This window comes from Schistocerca gregaria, chromosome 4, assembly GCF_023897955.1.
Source record: "Schistocerca gregaria isolate iqSchGreg1 chromosome 4, iqSchGreg1.2, whole genome shotgun sequence".
Classification (NCBI taxonomy): Eukaryota; Metazoa; Arthropoda; class Insecta; order Orthoptera; family Acrididae; genus Schistocerca; species Schistocerca gregaria.
This window is the reverse complement of record NC_064923.1, coordinates 204,684,215-204,704,924: the sequence shown is the minus strand read 5'-3', so window position 1 is coordinate 204,704,924 and position 20,710 is coordinate 204,684,215. Positions and strand designations below refer to the sequence as shown.

General features: G+C 38.1%; 1 protein-coding gene and 1 non-coding gene across 2 annotated transcripts in view; one reads left to right on the top strand and one right to left on the bottom strand.

The window, feature by feature from the left end:
* The window catches only part of LOC126365774 (soluble guanylate cyclase 89Db-like), a 430,509-nt gene extending 423,254 nt beyond the window's left edge, over nt 1-7,255 (top strand). Inside the window, exon 13 of the mRNA XM_050008298.1 lies at nt 5,437-7,255. Coding sequence (XP_049864255.1) covers nt 5,437-5,604 — 168 coding nt within the window. The 3' untranslated portion in view covers nt 5,605-7,255. The remainder of the gene's footprint in view (nt 1-5,436) is intronic.
* Nucleotides 7,256-16,828: 9,573 nt separating this feature from the next.
* On the bottom strand, nt 16,829-16,903 carry Trnal-caa (transfer RNA leucine (anticodon CAA)). Its single transcript has one exon. It is a non-coding gene; the product is annotated as a tRNA-Leu (tRNA).
* Nucleotides 16,904-20,710: the final 3,807 nt, after the last annotated feature.

Here is a 20,710-nt window from a genome sequence, read left to right as displayed (position 1 = left end):
ATTCATTAACAAAGTAATATTCGCACTTGACGTCAGTGTGACTCCACTACTGATTCTGCATCATATGAGCCGATAAGAGTTCGTCACCATGTGCTTAATGTAAAATCACATCCGGGTCCCCATGAAGTGGAAACATGCAAGAATCACTGCTTACAGATTAGTGGTGCAATTGTTGGTTTTATTGTCACACCCATCCACTATGTACAGAGTGCAGTATGTTGTGACAGTAACTGATGAAAATATGTCCAAGCATTGGTACATTTATTTGTGGCAAAGGAATGCACAATCATTTAACAATGTTTTCTAATGATGAGAGTCTGTGCTCTTGCAATCGCGTGATTGCAGTAATAGATGTTCCACAATAGATGTGCTCAAACACTGTTCCGGAGAGTGTTAAGTTCTCAGTCATTGAGCACATGGTCTGATCATATAACTGCAAGAAAAATGATGGATGTGTGATTGGACGAAACACATAACCATCTTCTGACCCAAGGAGGCACTGTGTACTTCTTAGTCATGATGTAAAAAGAGGGACAAATGGACGGTAGTGTCTAAATAATCCCATACATGTTTTGGGGAACTCACATGAATCTCAACTGAGGTGGCCTGCTGCAACCACAGGCATACACCTGGAGACACATCTACACTGGTCCACTGCTCAGCTTGCACTGAAGTCTGCTTTGTCTTGTACACACCAATGTGTTTTCCACTGTTGCCAAAATTTGGCCTAATGGTAAATCCATGGGCATACCAGTAGATGCCGGGCACCTCTAGTATACGCTGGCTGGAACTACAGCTCACACATTTCTCAGCACAGCTGCCACTCTACCTTTCTCCCAGTTTCTAGTAATACACATAATTAGACAGGACTTTACTTTTCCTAGATCTTTAACTTCGGAACCCTCAGATAACCACTAATACAATTTGTCTTTTATTACATTGTCATTACTAAAACTGAACTCTGTCTGAACAGACCTTGAAGGCTCAATGGCACTGACTGACTGCCATGTCATCCTCAGTCCACAGCTTTAACTTGAAGTGGATATGGAGGGGCATGTGATCAGCACACCACTCTCCTGGTCATTGTCAGTTTCCGTGACCAGAGCCACTACTGCCTGATCAAGTAACTCCTCAATTGGTCTCACAGGCTCTGAGTGCACCCTGCTTGCCAATGGCACTCAGTAGACTGGACAGTCACCCATCCAAGTGCCAGCCAAGCTCGACAGTGCCGAACTTCGGTGATCTAATGTGAACCAGTGTTACCACTGAAACTAGGCCATTGGCACATTTCCATCACAAAAGACATAAAAATCATCTACATATAAAGCAACAATTGCAAGATTTTTAGCCGACCTTTCAATAAATAAATAATCTTCATCAGCATCTGTAATGTAATCTAGGTCTTAAATCACATTTTTGCCTTTTCATTCCACTGCCTAGCTGACTGTTTTAAGCCGTAAATGGTCATTCACTTATGATATAAACCATGTGTTTGCTTCATGAGAATAGTTTCCCACAAGTCCCCATACAGAAAAGCAGTCTTAATATCAGAAATAAATCTTAAGATCAAGATTTACAGGTAAATTAATGAGAGCTCCATGAGTACTACATCTCACAACAGGTGAAAAGGTTTCATAATAATCTACACCAAACTTTTGTGTAAATCGTTGTGTAAATCGCTTAGGAAGAAGTTTAGCATGGCAGAGTGCTGTACCACCTGCATTCCTTTTCAGCTTAAATTCCCACCTCTTATATACAATACTTATGCTCCTTGTAGGGTCCATAGGCTCCCAAATACCACTGTTCTGTCTACATCTACATCTACATCTACATTTATACTCTGCAAGCCATCCCACGGTGTGTGGCAGAGGGCACTTTACATGCCACTGTCATTACCTCCCTTCCCTGTTCCAGTTGCATATGGTTTGTGGGAAGAATGACTGCTCGAATCTCTCTAATTTTACATTTGTGATCCCCTTGGGAGGTATAAGTAGGGGGAAGCAATATATTTGATACCTCATCCAGAAATGCACACTCTCAAAACCTGGACAGCAAGCTACATCGCGATGCAGAGCACCTCTCTTGCAGAGTCTGCCACTGGAGTTTGCTAAACATCTCACGCTTACCAAATAACCTTGTGAGGAAACACGCCACTCTTCTTTGGATCTTCTCTATCTCCTCTGTCAAGCCAACCTGGTATGGATCCCACACTGATGAACAATACTCAAATTTAGGTCAAACAAGTGTTTTGTAAGCCACCTCCTTTGTTGATGGACCACATTTTCTAAGGACTCTCCCAATGAATCTCAACCTGGCTCCCACCTTACCAACAATTAATTTAATATGATCATTCCACTTCAAATCATTCCATACACAAACTCCCAGATATTTTACAGAAGTAACTGCTACCAGTGTTTGTTCCATTACCATTAATCATGCAATAAAGGATCTTTCTATGTATTCACAGTACATTACATTTGTCTATGTTAAGGGTCAGTTGCCACTCCCTGCACCAAGTGCTTATCCGCTGCCGACCTTCCTGCATTTCGCTACAATTTTCTAATATGGTAACTTCTCTGTATACTACAGTATCATCTGCGAAAAGCCCCAGGTACTTCCGACACTATCTACTAGATCATTTATATATATTGTGAAAAGCAATGGTCCCATAACACTACCCCATGGCACATCAGAGGTTACTTTAATGTCTGTAAACATCTCTCCATCGAGACCAACATGTTGTGTTCTGTCTGTTAAAAACTCTTCAATCCAGCCTCACAGCTGGTTTAATATTCCATAGGCTCTTACTTTATCAGGCGACAGTGCGGAACTGTATTGAACGCCTTCTGGAAGTCAAGGAAAATAGCATCTACCTGGGAGCCTGTATGTAATATTTTCTGGGTCTCATGAACAAATAAAGCGAGTTGGGTCTCACACGATCACTGTTTCCGGAATCCATTTGGATTCCTACAGAGTAGATTCTGGGTTTCCAGAAATGACATGATACGTGAGCAAAAAACAAAATCTAAAAGTCTGCAACAGATCGATGTCAGAGGTATAGGCCTATAGTTTTGCGCATCTGCTCGACAACCCTTCTTGAAAACTGGGACTACCTGTGCTCTTTTCCAATCATTTGGAACCTTCTGTTCCTCTAGAGACTTGCGGTACATGGCTGTTAGAAGAGGGCCAAGTTCTTTTGCATACTCTGTGTGGAATCGAATTGGTATCCCATCAGGTCCAGTGGACTTTGTTGAGTGATTTCAGTTGCTTTTCTATTCCTTGGACACTTCCTTTGATGTCAGTCATTTTTTGTTTGCGCGAGGATTTAGGAAAGATACTGCAGTGCGGTCTTCTTCTGTGGAATGGTTTTGGAAAAAGGTGTTTAGTATTTCAGCTTTATGCATGTCATCCTCTGTTTCAATGCCATTATCATCCCAGAGTCTCTGGATATGCTGTTTCGATCCACTTACTGATTACTGTCATGGCATTCTCCAAGTTTACAGGATCTTCTCCCAAACTGGAACAATCACTTACCAAGTATGTGACATAATCCAGGTACTCCTTAGGTTTGGGTACATAGTATGTTCTTCCAACTGACTGGTCCTCTCCTGGAGCATCAGAATCTGTCGACCACATCTCAGTCTCTTCTCTGTCTACCACTGACTGTATTTCTCTTAAAAAAGTGAAAAAAGTTTATCTTGTAAACCTTGACATGTCTCCTGTACATCAAATCAAATGATTTGAAAATTGTACATAATGAAATGAATAAGTCACATATCACATCTGCGATTTAGTGTGGTTCTTGATTTGTGTTGGTTCTGTCACTCCCAGCACAGCTGTCTTCTGCTACTTCCTCTGCCTCTCACCTTCAGCAAACTATCTTGTCAGAACATGCAGAGATCTTCACTATTTACAGCTGGTGTCCTGGTGCTGTCAGTCATGCACTCAATCTCCAGAAAAATGTCACTCCTGCCTTTCAGAATTTCCCTGGGTTCTGTGGATCAATTAGTCTGTAACCTCTGGTAATTTCATCATAACCTACAAAAACAAGACTTTTAGCTTTGATCCTTCATGTTCTTCTATTTTGATCTGGTAATGGGGAAGGGCTTGAAAACCTAATACCTATAACTATTCATACTAGGTAATTTTTCCTGCCACAACTGCTCTGAAGTCTTACAATTAAATGCTCTGTGAAGAACACAGTTCATTATCAAAACAGCTGTATTGCATGTCTCTGTCCAATGCAGCTTAGGTAGACCAGATTCAAATAAAATGCAGCATTCCATCTCACAAATTGATCTGTTAGTCCTCTCCCTACAACATCTTATTTGGACTATAGGACACACTAATCCAATGTTCTATTCCATTCTCTCTGAGAAATGAACCAAACTTGTAGTTCACAAATTCACTGCCATCATCTGACCTAACTTCTTTGATCTTTGCACCAACTCTATTTTCTGCCCAAGTTTTAAACAAACAGAAAAATTCAAATGTCTGATTTTTACTCTCAAGAAAATAACAGAATGCCTCACTGAACTTAGCCACACCATGTGATGTTTGCTCCATGAGCCCACATAAATCCATAAGCACAAGGACAAGTAACTCTGTTGTACATTGCTCTCCAGTCTTAGAAAATGGAAATTTTGACATCTTACCATGCACACACAATTTACACTTGTCAACAGATTCAGATCACAACACTTCAACCTTATACCAACTCCTTGTAAATATTACTTAAGTCCAGTGTCAACCCTAACATGGCCACATCTGTGGTGCCATACATCTTCCATATTTCATTTTTTTTTTAACAGTGAGAGTATGCTTATCTCACAGCATAGCTTCTACATTTTTTAGTTTATAAATGCCATTTGATTCTGACCCACTGACTCACCACTTTTGAGAATCATACATCCATATTTACCAGAAACAACATTTACACCTTTTTCATCCAAATTAGAAACTGACAACAAGTTAGCAACTAATCAGGGACAAGAACAACATTCCTCATGGAAGATATACCTGGTGAATTCACAATAAAATCTCCTTTCTCTTTACTTGCTGGTCCAATATTATCAACAAACATAAAAATTTTTGTTTTTGGTTTTCTGATACAAAATCATAAATCCATTCCTTGCTTGAAGTCGTGTGTGATGTTCCAAAATCAATGAATGTAGGTATTGCAGGCTTCAAGTATCTTTCCAGTAAGGGATGAGAAGAGAGAGAGAGCAATGCATACATACCTAAAAAATAAAGAGTGTGTGTGTGTGTGTGTGTGTGTGTGTGTGTGTGTGTGTGTGTGTGTGTGTGTGTGTGAACTTATAGCACCAATTATTCACAAATGTTTCAGCTACATTTCATGTAATTTTATGTGATTTTCTGTTATATTGTTGTCAAGAAATGCCCAAAACTAATAAACACTTTCTTCATTACTTGTAGGGTAAAGGGAAGATGGAGACATTTTGGCTGAGAGAAGCAAAACCAGAAGACAAAAATGAAGAAGATCCCATAAAGAAAGGTTTATGTGGAATGGAAGCTGACAGTCCAGTGAAAAAAGAATCCCTAGTAAAAACATTTAATAAGAAGCCTGCAGAAATTAATACATAGTTCACATGAACCAAAGGACACCTTGTGAAAGACACTCTGAAGAGTTAAGTGTTGTTGATAGTACAAATTAATTAGTATGAGGGTGAGGAAAGTAATGATGAATTATCTTACATAATAATGAATGAACAAGACAATAATGTGAAGTTCCATTATCTGAAAAATGTGTAAGACTTTTCAGTCAAAAATATGCCATCAATACTCTTGGTACACATGTATGATCTTGGAATGAAGTGGCAGGATTTAAAAGGTATTATATTTGAGTTAGATGCAATCTTGCAGCTATAACCTCACTACAATAAGTAGTAAAGGAAATTGTACTGTATCTAGCTTGAGATATGTATGATCTAGTGCACTGACATCTGACTCTAAAAGGTGTATATCTTATATTAAATGTTGCTGCTACAATGAAGACACATAGATGTTTGTGTCTAAAAAATATCATTACTTGTTATTTCCTGGTATATTTTACCAAAGAAGAGGGAGCTTCAATTCAATACAACATATGATTATGGAAACATAAAAAAATTCACAAAAGCTTGGCCATTTCTGAAACAAATAATTAAACTCATTAAAGCTGTTCAGGCAGTTTGTAGGATTTTATTCAGAATTTCTTCATTTTAGTATAGTACTAATCAGCTTAAAAACATTCCATGAAATTGTTCTTCTAAATCTCCAAAGTCAGGTATTTTCAAAGTTTGAGGCTTGAATGACACTTTGTAACTACATTAAATGAAATTAATAAGATTATGTTCATGAGCATGATATTCTGTCATTTTCAGTGTTAAAACTGTCTTCTGAAGGAACCTGTAATTTCTGAATGGGAGAGAGTCCTTTCTCATTCTTGTAATTATCACCTTTTGCAAAAATTGTGTTGGAAATGTGTTGTAAAATAAATTAATCTTAATGATAACATTAGTATGAGAGAAGCTTCCACCAGATAATATTTTTATAAATTAAATTGAAGGACTTCTTACCAAATACAAAACTGCAAAATACCAATATCTGAAATAATGTAATAAGCCCTATAATGAGACTATAGTATATATAATTCATATTTTTGTGATGATCAATTATTTCTGCATTATTATTAGGAAAGGAAGCTAAGACATTTAATAATTATTTATTTTTACAAGTACATGACTAAATACATTCTTCTAAATGAAATTTCTATTGAATAAAATGAATTACTCATGAAAAAAACTAAATTATCTGCACTAACAAGCATACAAATAGGTATTTTTTGCAGCAAAAAAATGAAAATTTTACCTGGCAGTAGCATAAAAATAACTGTTTGTTTAATTTTTAGTGTGCTAACATGCATGAACCATACATCAATCAATGTACACTATTATTTCTGAAATGATGGTGTATTTGGAATTGGAGATTAAACAATAAATTATCTTTTATACTGAAAGATTACATGTTTGATGCTATTTTGTTTTCACATTATTGTAACATCAATATTGTTTGTAAAAAAAAGGTTTGTACATTTTGCATATTTTATTTATCTTCTAATGTGTGTAGTAATGTTCACAGTCTGACAGGCAGATGTTGCACTGCTTTACTTCAGAACAGTATCTTAACCTTGTAAGACTACTGACTACATATTTAGTGAAATATATTTGAAAAACATAAAATCTTCAAAATTTTATTGTAAGTTACAGATATCAATTGAGTATAATGCTGAGACCCAGCAGAAAAATGTTCCTGTTGGAATTTGAAAAGGCAAATGTGTTCCTCTTTGAAAGATTCAGACAGAAAAGTGGGGAACCAGTTGCCTCAATCTGCATTCCACCTTCCTCACCAAAAATTTTGACATGTGAACATATTCATGTGCTTTTAACACAGTACATTCTAAATCCTTTTACCTAGTCTCTCGTTGTAGTTAAGCCTGCATATTCATAATCTCCTTTTCATTGCCACTGTTCATATATGTTACTATGCCACTATTTCCTTTTCTTTCATTGATTTACAATGTGTCCCAGTGCCACTATCTTCTCTCTCCTGTTGTATTTATTTCTCATTCCACTGTCTCCAACATACCTCAGTCACGAAATCTTTGGGGGTAGGGGAGAGGGGAGGAGCCTAATTTATTTCATCCTCTATACCCACAAGTTTAAAATTTTGGTACAAAATGCACTCTGTTCTACATCTGCTTGTTAAAGTTCACTGGATCTGCATTTCCTCACATCTGGTCTGGAGGTCACACTACCACTTTATTACTGACTAAAAAGCAATGTCTGACAAAATAGTTGTATTGAGTGGAAAAAGAACAATAGTACAGCACAAGAAACAAGGAGAAACATGGTAAACAATTTGAATAAGGTCTGAACACAAAGTTGTGCTTATGTGACAGTAATAAAGTGGTAGTGCGACCTCCAGACCAGATGTGAGGAAACACAGATCAGCAAATCATCCCACTGATGATGCCATAGAACAGGAAAAAGGTGAAATGCATTTGGGATAAATACACTCCTGGAAATTGAAATAAGAACACCGTGAATTCATTGTCCCAGGAAGGGGAAACTTTATTGACACATTCCTGGGGTCAGATACATCACATGATCACACTGACAGAACCACAGGCACATAGACACAGGCAACAGAGCATGCACAATGTCGGCACTAGTACAGTGTACATCCACCATTCGCAGCAATGCAGGCTGCTATTTTCCCATGGAGACGATCGTAGAGATGCTGGATGTAGTCCTGTGGAACGGCTTGCAATGCCATTTCCACCTGGCGCCTCAGTTGGACCAGCGTTCGTGCTGGACGTGCAGACCGCGTGAGACGATGCTTCATCCAGTCCCAAACATGGTCAATGGGGGACAGATCCGGAGATCTTGCTGGCCAGGGTAGTTGACTTACACCTTCTAGAGCATGTTGGGTGGCACGGGACACATGCGGACGTGCATTGTCCTGTTGGAACAGCAAGTTCCCTTGCCGGTCTAGGAATGGTAGAACGATGGGTTTGATGACGGTTTGGATGTACCGTGCACTATCCAGTGTCCCCTCGACGATCACCAGAGGTGTACGGCCAGTGTAGGAGATCGCTTGCCGGGTGTTGGCCCTGTGTTCCTCGGTCGTATGCAGTCCTGATTGTGGCGCTCACCTGCACGGCGCCAAACACGCATACGACCATCATTGGCACCAAGGCAGAAGCGACTCTCATCGCTGAAGACGACACGTCTCCATTCGTCCCTCCATTCACGCCTGTCGCGACACCACTGGAGGCGGGCTGCACGATGTTGGGGCGTGAGCAGAAGACGGCCTAACGGTGTGCTGGACCGTAGCCCAGCTTCATGGAGACAGTTGCGAATGGTCCTCGCCGATACCCCAGGAGCAACAGTGTCCGTAATTTGCTGGGAAGTGGCGGTGCGGTCCCCTACGGCACTGCGTAGAATCCTACGGCCTTGGCGTGCATCCGTGCGTCGCTGCGGTCCGGTCCCAGGTCGACGGGCACGTGCACCTTCCGCCGACCATTGGCGATAACATCGATGTACTGTGGAGACCTCACGCCCCACGTGTTGAGCAATTCGGCGGTACATCCACCCGGCCTCCCGCATGCCCACTATACGCCCTCGCTCAAAGTCCGTCAACTGCACATACGGTTCACGTCCACGCTGTCGCAGCATGCTACCAGTGTTAAAGACTGCGATGGAGCTTCGTATGCCACGGCAAACTGGCTGACACTGACGGCGGCGGTGCACAAATGCTGCGCAGCTAGCGCCATTCGACGGCCAACACCGCGGTTCCTGGTGTGTCCGCTGTGCCGTGCGTGTGATCATTGCTTGTACAGCCCTCTCGCAGTTTCCGGAGCAAGTATGGTGGGTCTGACACACCGGTGTCAATGTGTTCTTTTTTCCATTTCCAGGAGTGTAAATAAACTGGCAGCAGGAATTGCAGTTTTACTTAAAAAACAAGTATTTGATGTATTCTGACCTCATGACTCATATTCTATAATCAATGCATAGCATGACAATGGCCGAGACTACAGAAAGAGAACAAACATTTCAATGAATGCACAGACAGCTGATAACTTTGTGAAAAAAAAGAATAAAGAAAAAAAATTGCATGAGTGAGTTTGGAATACTGCTCATCCACTTTGCAGTCCAACACCATGACCACTTAGACATGATGCCATAGCTGCTCAATTACACTTGATGTTGTACTTTGTAGGGTTGGACCATTTGCTATTTCTATTTTTTCCCCCACAGTTCACTACACATTTGTCCTGTTTTCATGCTTGATATGTACTCAGTTTTTGACAGGCTATCCAAAGGACCACTTTACCATTAAATCCGAGGAGAGTGTGATGAGGAGTTTCCCTTGTCAGTGCCTCAAATGGATTACTGTACGATAAAATTCATAACTTAATTTACTATAACTCATTTAGAAACCCAAAAAATAGGTTTACAATCACTACAACTTTTACATATACTGATGTCCAATCTAATTTTACTACCATACATAGTGAGTGCATTAGTATATCTAAGGAGTATGCTATCATCTAGCAAGATTTATGCAGAGCAAATGGGGTTAAAAGTCTGCCGCAGTGTGCTATCACCTAGTGGCACTGATGTAAACTTCTAGTTGAGTGGCAAAGGCTATCTGTGCACATCATGAACCATGCACATTATTTATCAAATTTACATTTATTTGGCTCATAAGACAATTACATCATATGAGTTGCATACTTGCTAAAGTTCCTTAAAACGTGCACAACTGAAGGTGTGTTTAAGACCCTGATGCCACACTACATGGAATCTAGAGGAGCAATAGCGTGCTACTTTTAAGTGTCATATTTTTCAGATTGCAGCATCTATGTTACACTTAACAGCATTCAAAGAAAAATAACCAATAAATCTGAAAAGTGTCAAAAGTTATGGTGTACACGGACTCTTACATAGCAATTTTTAAAAATTTACATGTCACCATTTATTTTAGTTTTTTAGGAAGAGATATTTGGAAATAAATGGGTGGTACGATTACTGGCAGCATAAATTATAGTTCATTTTAAAGTGCATCTATAACAGAACAATACACCAAAGTATTTTGCTGTTGTATTACATTATAGTTGCACTTGAAATACATCAAAGCTCTAAACTTGGAACTACTGGTAAATAATGTACTTATTTTAACCAAACATCATGGTGCAAGCCTCAATGTCTCTCTTTAAATCATATTAGCAGTCAGATCTGTGGAAAAAATAGTTATACACTGACAGAAAAAAACTGTGGCACAATACATAATTAATGTAGAGTTAGGAAATTTTGGGAATACATTTTTCTAGGTAACATATTTATATGATTAACATTGCAAGATCATAGGTTAATGCAAGTGCAATATAAGCCATTGCAAATGTGAAATGTAGGTACACTAATAATGAGTGTAACCACAAGACTGTTGAATGAAGGCATAGAAACGTGCATGCATTGTGTTGTACAGGTGCACAATGTCATTTTATGGGGTAGAGTTCTATCTCTGTTACACTTGGGCAGTCAATACAGGGGCAATTAACACTGATTGTGGCTGACCCTGGAGTTGTCTTCTGATGATGCCCCAAGATTGAAATATAGTTTTGCAGTCAGAGTGTGTGTAACAACCACGAGAGTGCCCCTTTTGTTATACAAATTCACACTCCAGACCATAACTCCAGGTGTAGGTCCAGAGTGTCTAGCCCACAGAAAGTTTGGTTGCAGGCCCTCAACTGGCCTCCTTCTAACCAACATACAGCCATCACTGGCACCAGAGCAGAACCAGTTTTCATCAGAAAACACAACAGATCTCCACACTGCCCTCCAATGGGTTCTTGCTCAACACAACTGAGGTTGCAAATGTCAGTGGTTTGTGGTCAGTGAAGTGCATGCTACAGTGCATCTGGCTCAGAGCTGTCCTTGAAGTAAGCAATTTGTAAAAGTTTTTTGTGTTACTGTGGTGCCCACTGATGCTCAAGCTGTTGCTGCAGATGCAATATGACATACCAGAGCCATACATTGAACATGATGATCTTACCTCTCAGTGTGCCACATGACCATCTGAACTCAGTCTTCTTGCAGTTGTACAACCTCAAGACCACTGCTGCCAGCAGTCATGTACTGGGCTACATTCCTGCCAAGTCTTTCTGTAATACTGCAGAAGGAAAATCCAGCTTGTCATTGTATGACCTCATTCACTCAGTGAGGTATTGATAATGATATCTTTGTCATCTTAAAGGCATTCTTGACTAACGTCAACTTACAATGACCAGTCTCAGAAGTAGCTAATGCTCATGACCCTACAACATGTATTTATTGGAAACCTGATTTGCGTTCTCATGGTGTTGCTGCTAGTGCTATTCTTATGCAGCTGATGTGAAATATGAATAGAAATTATCTTTCAGATGTAGAAACACACCTACAAACTTGTTAATGTTACACAACTCCTTGGTGTTGCAATTTTTTTCTGTCAGTGTATTTGAGATAACTCCTCGAAAAATGTCCTACTGCAGTTTGCACGGAGACACATATGGCAAAGAGTGTTCATTTGGTATGTATAATCAAAATATAACAGTCATCCTTTTATCATTTCTTTTAAAGAGGCCTCGAATTTGCTTGAGTCCACAGACAGAGGAAGGTCAGTATTTGAGTACCAGCTGATGTCACTTACTTGTATCACAGATCTTATTAATGATAAATGTGATGACATGGAATGTGTTAAACCAACAAATGTAGTTAGACAGATAACTAGACACCAATTTCATTCAAAAATAAAGATGTATTTTTATTGATACATGCTAACGATTTACAAGTTTGTATTTGGCTGCTTATCTTTCTTGAAGAATTCGTATCTGGTGCAGAGGTAGCTTTTATCTGAATTTGAAGAACTCCTACTGTCTGTTCAATGAAATATTTTTAGGGTCTTGTTGTGCTAAATTATGAGAAAGACTTTAGCTTTTCATACTACCCTAAATTGTCTTGCTGCTGTGTTGATCTTCTAATTGGTTGCCCATAAAACATTCTATTTCCATGAACAGATTATGAAAGGGTTTAATGTATGTGTAGTTCATTTCTTTCTGTGCCAAAGGTATATGTACTAGAGGGACATGCAGATCATTATTTCCTTTAGCAAGTATGTGTGAAAATCTTATTACTGGTATAGATCATTGACAATAAATTTCATTGGGAAATAAATATATTGTAAAGCTGTCATTAATATTCACAATTGATTAAACAGATTCCAGCAAAATTTATGAGTGTGAACCCCACATATAAGTATAATTACGTCCATTTGCACATTGAATGCTTCATGTGCATGTGAGGAGTTAACCTACAATATTAACCCATAGGCCATCAGAATATCAAAATATGCAAAATATAATAAATTTGTGATTACTGTATTCTTGAAGTTCAAAACTGCTCTAAACTGCTAAAGGGCTTACTAGATCTCTTATGCGGTTTTATCAGTATGTTCGCACTCAGCTTTGTACAGTTTATTACCAGTTTTTGTTGACACACTGTGTCAGTAGTAGGTCAAGTATTTTTCACAGTATAAAACTAGATTACCTGTATTTTTTCAGACTCAGAAGACAGTCCACTTGTGAAAAACCATTTAATAAGAACAATAAAAATATTGTTCACTGTTTCTCCTGTTGGTGTTTCTGTTCTAACTGGGAACAAAATGAAACACTCAGCCATAAAAGGGATACAGTTTATCAGGTTATGGAGTGAGAGCAACAAGAACACAATGAAAATGTTTTACATGGCCTGAACACATTTCACAACTGAGGGTTCAGAGGTCCATGCCTGTCTTTATAAAGACACTATCCATGTGAGATGTTTGTTGGTGCAGTGCTGTGTGCATGCAATGGACCTATTGATGGTGGTCAGTGACTGAACTGCCCCTGTTGGCCCCCTTGGGTAGTTGCGGGCACACCATTTGAACAACAGCACACACTACACTTGCCATAGTCATTTGTCTTACATCCACCAGGGCAGCAGGAGTATAACTGATGAATTACTCCACTCCTCCTTACTTGTGTATGAAATACCAGACACTACCATCTATGGTGCTGTTACTGAAGAGATGTTCCTGGCATACACAGCAGTACTGGAGACAGCAGCCAAAGATGCAAGAAGTTTCCAGCACATACAGACAAAAGTTAATGGGCCAATGGCATCCCCAGCAACCATGGACCCCAGGGTGACTGGTGGATTGGCTGTCAACAGAAGGATGGAGCCAGTTGGATGTTGGAATCTGTGATGAGGTATGCCGGCAAAGGCAGTGATGATGGCAGTCTGGAGAGAGGTGCTCTGATAATAGAGACCAGGCTTCTGTTTCCACTGATGGTGTTACCTGGCCACAGGACACAAATCCATCATCAGTACTGATGAACCCCCAGCTGCCAGAGAAGGCAGACACGACCAGACCTGCTGGACCCCTGGAGATGCAAGGGCTTATGAAAAACATTTCTAAGAATTTTGTCTTTCATTTATATATAAAAGGGTGATGGTACTCATGTAACTGTTTATAATCTGAACCATTATCAATCACATTGAATTTACTCAGTAGAATGTTAATTTATTTATTGCATTTTTATCCATATTGCATACCAGATGTCAGTAACTTCTTTACCTTCATAAGGTCTAAAATTAACACTAATGATGGTATATAAGTTACTGAAACCTAGTATGTAACATGAAGAACAAAATCCAATATTTATAAATTACCGCCCTACTGATAAACTGCAGTGTGATTTACAAATTGGTTCAGAAACATTTCTCTTACAATTGACACTTTAGCTGGGCATATTGCTTATTATTGATGTGCTGTACTTAACAACTTGGAACTTTATTTTTGTATTAATTTTTAACTTCTTGGAGCTATTTTTATTGTGTCATTGATACAGGTTTTGTTTACTCCAGCCAAAACTGCTAAACAACAATTTACATTGCAACAAAGTCTGCAAGTAAATGATTGTTGTGTTTCCTCACACCTTAAGTCTCAACAAATGGATCATGTAATTTCTGAAATGATTGCCATCCAGAACTTGTCACGTAACTTTGTCAGGGTGCAGGATTGCGCAGACTTGCTCTTCCAGAATATAAGTTGAAAGGTTGTGATTCTTTATACTTTGTATTTGTATGATAATATGTACAAAAAGCTGGTAAGAAAAACTGAAAATTTACTTGAAGAATTTGAAAAAATATCTTTCACAACTGACATGTGATCTGATCTGTCTGATCTGATTGACTTCTCATGATATTTCTAAAGGTTTTCGCAAGAAGACTATGATTTTGAAATGTGAAGTCATCAGTAGGTGTCACTCAGATGACATTAAAATCTATAAATTTGAAATGATACTTCAACAATGGGACATAAAGCACCAAGCAGTGCATTGTATTGCTCATTATCATGGATATAACAGGATTAAAGCATTGTAGCTGAGTGGCTTTGGCGATGTAAGTTGTGAAATACATCAAATACAACTTTGTATTCAAGCTGCTGTGAAATCACAGGTATGGCGCCTAGAACTTACTGTTAGGTGGAAAAAAATTGCCACTCATTTCAGATGTTATGGTGTATGTTAGCATCTATGGGTACTATTTGCAATGTTCATTTAGCTTTAAGATATTATTCAAGGAAAGTGTTATATTATATCCATGTAAATTGCCTATTCCACCTCAGGTGGTCAATGGTGAATAAAGAATATGAATATGAATAAAGAATATCATTCCTTGGTTGCTCAAACCAAGCTCACAAAAATTCAAAGGTGATGTGTTAACCAACCAGCTTTATCTGTCACTTAGGATTGCCTAATGTGGTAAATATTGTGAGGGAATTTAATTTTATGGTATATCTTTAGTGTCAGTATTGTGTGTTTTGTTTTTATGATAATCCTATCTGTGTTTTCTTCTATTTCCAGCTGGAATAGCATGTTCTATATGATGGAACAATTTTCCAAGCTGAAGTATCTGCAACTATAAATCCATAAGCATCTGCCAACAACCTCCTTAGTGATTCTCAATGTGGATTCAGACCTATGTTATCAACTGTGAAGGCAGCAGAAAATATTATTTCTTTCACTTTGTGTGCATTTGAATGCAAACTTTCTGTAAATGCCACACTTGTCAATCTAAGTAAAGCTTTCGATTCTGTCAACCACAGAATTCTATTAAAGAAGCTCTGCTCATATGGTTTTGGAGGCAAGGTACTATCTCTGATCACGTCTTATCTGAGTGAGAGAAAACAAATAGTACATTTTAACAGAAACAAATTAAACACACTGGGTGTAACACGATGTGTGCCACAAAGGTCCGTGCTTGGACCCTTGCTTTTCTTAATTTATGTAAATGATTTATCCTCTATGATGCCTTGTAAGTCCATACTATATGCAGACAACACCACCTTTCTTACAGTATATAGGACCTTGGACGTACTCAAGCACAAAAGTGCAGAACAACTCAGAATATCCAGTGTATGGTTCGGAGCAAATGATTTACAAATTAACCACTCTAAAACTGTTAACATTCTATTCAGCCTATGTAACAACGACAACTGTAGTTCCTCAGTTAAGCTCCTTGGCATTCATCTGGACCCAAATTTAACCTGGGAAACTCACACCAATTATGTATGCAAAAAGTTATCCCAAGCTCACGACTTGTGTGATGGATGAGCTACTGCTAAATGCCTATTATGCCTTTTTTCATAGCCACCTCACATTTGAAGTGCTGTCATGGGGCAACACCTCGGGGGCAAAAAGAATTTCTCTTTGGCAGAAAAAGGCCATTAGGTGTATCACTGGAGTGAGAAACCATGAATCATGTAGAGACTATTTCAAAGAGTTAAAAATACTGACACTTACATCACTGTTTATTCTCAGTAGCTAAGCGCACATAAAGGAAAACCAAGAAAACTATAAACTGCACAAGTCTGTACATAGCCATGACACATGCCAAAGGCAGATGATGGGCATACCAGTTACTAGGCTTAAAAAAAACCAAAATAGTTACACATACATAGGGATACAATTATTTAACATACTACCACCTACAGCACACAGTGTATCACCAAATGTCTTCAAAAATATTACGAAAAGGTGGCTTGGACAAAAAGCATTCTACACAATAGAACAATTTAAAGTATGTAATAAAAATGATCTAATCTATTAAAACTGCTGTATGACATGACCACCATATTACATGAGCACTTCTGAAAATGAAACTTCCTGGCAGATTAAAACTGTATGCCAGGCCGAGACTCGAACTCGGGACCTTTGCCTTTTGCGGGCAAGTGCTCTACCAACTGAGCTACCCAAGCATTACTCACGCCCTGTCCTCACAGCTATACTTCTGCCAGTACCTCGTCTCCTACCTTTGAAACTTTACAGAGGCTCTCCTGTGAACCTGCAGAACTAGCACTCCTGAAAGAAAGGTTATTGTGGAGACATGGCCTAGCCACAGCCTGGGGGACATTTCCAGAATGAGATTTTCACTCTGCAGTGGAGTGTGCACTGATATGAAACTTCCTGGCAGATTAAAACTGTGTGCTGGGCCGAGACTCGAACTCGGGACCTTTGCCTTTCGCGTCCCGAGTTTGAGTCAGCCCGGCCCACAGTTTTAATCTGCCAGGAAGTTTCATATCAGTGCACACTCTGCTGCAGAGTGAAAATCTCATTCTGGACTTCTGAAAATGTTATTGTATCATGTGGTTGTGCTTTATTTACATAATGTATTTTTACTCAATAGTTAACTGCTGTATGACATGACCACCCTATTACATAAGTTCTTCTGAAAATGTTATTGTACCATGCTGTTGTGCTTTATTTACATAATGCAATTTCCCCAATGGTTAACATGTATTAAGCCTGTCTCATTTATATTTGTTAAAATGTTTTTCTTAGCATGTGTATTGTGTTACACATACAGTATCTCCTTTTGTCATTTTGCATGACACATTTATGTTTAACGACTACTAAACTTGTGCAGTATAAAACATATTTACTCATTCAGAATGTTAAAAATGTGTGACTTATTTTGTAATTATATAATGTATGTAAAATGACAACATCAATTGCATGAAGAATGCTCAAAGATGGATCAATAAATCAATCAATCTGCTAATTTAATTTTATATTTATGTTCCAAACCAATTACAATGATCTTCACTGAATATTGAATAAATGTTCAAAAATGTGTGAAGTAATGAAACCATTTCAAGAAATTACTAGAAACTTGAGCATTTCTCAAGTAAGCATTTTGTCAGTCATACTGGTAATTCAAGTTCTTGTGGTCATTTTACAGCAACAAGAAAAGAAACTAATACTTCAGAACAATTCTAAAATTTTCTATCATTCTATTACTTAAAAACTTTATTGTGTGCTCATTGGATCTATAAATAATATTCTCAGTACAGCATCCTATATAGATGGGTGATAACAACTGAATACATTACTTATCAAAAATTCCACAATCAAAGCCAAGTCTTTGCCTAAAGCGGAAACTACAGAAATTGAACTAACTGAACTTATGCCCTTTTGCCTCTCAGGTACAGAACTCATAACAGGCATCTGTTACTATAGAATTCAAGGTACCTGTTGCTCTGTGATATACATACATATGGTCAATCTAGCAGTAGGAGATAAACAGCAGCTAACTGAAGGAGCAGCAACTTCTTTCTTAAAAAGGCAATGCTGTCTACTTTTCTACAATAAGTTTTGCTTGAGTAAGTACAAACATTTTATCACGTTTTGACAATAGTTACTAATGTAATTTCTAACATCTGCCTCAATACTGTAATATATATCTTGCCTCTATCATTTGTTTTAATGCAATTTCTAGCATCTGCTTCACTACATTAAAGTATATCTTGCTTCTACTATGCATTTCACCAATGGTTTGCAGACTATACACATCTGTAGACTCATACCACAGTTCTGAAGGTTCTTCTTCAGCATAAATAATGGAATGAGCAAAGCTAATTGCCAGCTGGTGTGGCCGAGTGGTTCTAGGAGCTTCAGTCTGGAACCACATGACTGCAACAGTTGCAGGTTCAAAGCCTGCCTCAGGCATGTATGTGTGTGGTGTCCTTAGGTTAGTTAGGTTTAAGTAGTTCTAAGTTATAGGGGACTGATGACCTCAGAAGTTAAGTCCCGTAGTGCTCAGAGCCATTTGTAAGCTAATTGTTCAGCACGTCACAGAGGTACTGGACAGCAGCTAGACACGTACAAGCAAATCAGTGTTGTAGCTCATATTCTAAACTTGTGTTTTTTAGATTAGACAGGCTGCTTTACTAAATTAATAACAAATAAAAACTTTCCAAAGTAACAGATTTTCTGGGGCTTCATTGGATGATCATTTATAGCCTCTTCAATCTCAAATAAATTTTGACAAATTTAAATTGTGATCATTAGATAGCACACAAATGAAGCAGTGTATCAACACAGTAAGCTAAACCTTCATTGTTTAGGACAGTCCCCAAACACATGAACTAAGTGAGTTATACAGTGCTCATTGCATGAATGAAAAATACAATATTTTAATTAATAAAGTCCATAACCTATTTTAATTTTGATTTCCCGCAAAACTAACCATAGTCTGCATAAAAGCCATGAAGGACTCAAGGAATGAAGGTGTTACAAAAAACAAAAAGGAAACTCTTATCTGTCAGTCAGAAATAGCTCAGAAGCTGATGCTGTAGCTCATTATAAGACATATTGCAAAATATTAAACTTATTAATATGAACACTGAAGCAAATGAATGACAAGATAAAGAGAATAACCTCAGATAAGAAAGTAAAGAGAATATGGTACATCTTGAAGGAGAAGATGGGGGAACCAAACAGGAAGAGGAGCTAATAACATTAAGAGTAACAGATACATTGGTAACAGATGTATGCAGTGTTGAAAAACCTTTTAATAAGCATTTCATAACTGTTACTGAAAAGATGGTTGTCAAGTTCAGTAGATGGCGTTAAGAAATATCTCAAACCAGTCATTGAAAATGAGTTCAGTAACATGAAATTACCCTCACAACACCACTTGAAGTAATGTCCACCATAAAATCTTTAATATAAAAGAAATCAAGTGGTTATGATAAAATATCAACAAAGTTAATTCAAGAGTTGCTTCTGAGTTTAGTAATATTTTAATTTTTTTGTGTAACCAATGATTTTCAGTGGAATAATTCCTAATTTGATGAATTATGTTGATGTCAATCTTTTGTTTCAGAAATAAGATAAAGAAATACTGCAAAATTTCCATCCACTTTCATTTTGTCTGCAGTCTTGAAAATTTTTAAAAAAGGTAATATAAACTGACTTCTTAATCATTATAAATAAATAATATATTGTCAAAGTTTCTAAATGGTTTTGCTAAGAAAAGCTACCTACATATACAGCAAGAATATACTTATTTCATTAGACTATAAATTACAGGCTACTGGTACATTTTGTCATCTAGCAATGTAATTTAACTGTGTTAATCACAATATCCTTTTAAATAAAAAATATAATATTGCGGTGTAATGGGAAATTCTGCAAAATGATTCAAAAGGATGTCAATAGGAAAGAGAAATGTAAATTATCGGGCATGATCCAACTGGGAACTGGTCACATGTGGTGTCCCATACAGCACCCTCTCATGACCCTTACTTTTTCTGTACATTAAATGTATTCACAGTTGTTAATATGGACAACCATCAGCCGTATAATGGAATGGTGACAATGAAAATGTGTGCAGGACTATCACTTGAAGGCGGATTTCCCATTTACTGTGGTTGGTCTCCTTACCATTTGACTACCCAAGCATGACTCACAGCCAGACCAAAAGCTCCATATATTGTCAACCATGTGTCAACAACCTGTACATGCACATATATGGGATGAGAAGGTAAGACATTTTTGGTAATTGCACTGGATGAGATTTGAAAACAAGTTTCCAAAACTTGTCCATTGCATTCCCCTGCAATCAAACTTCATGTTACTGAACTCATTTTCAATGACTGGTTTGAGATATTTCTTAACGCCATCTACTGAACTTGACAACCATCTTTTCAGTTCTTCCTTCTCATCCTGTCTGGTACGTCTCCCCAGACCTGGGGTTCTGGGTGACTCTACTCCTTTTCCTTC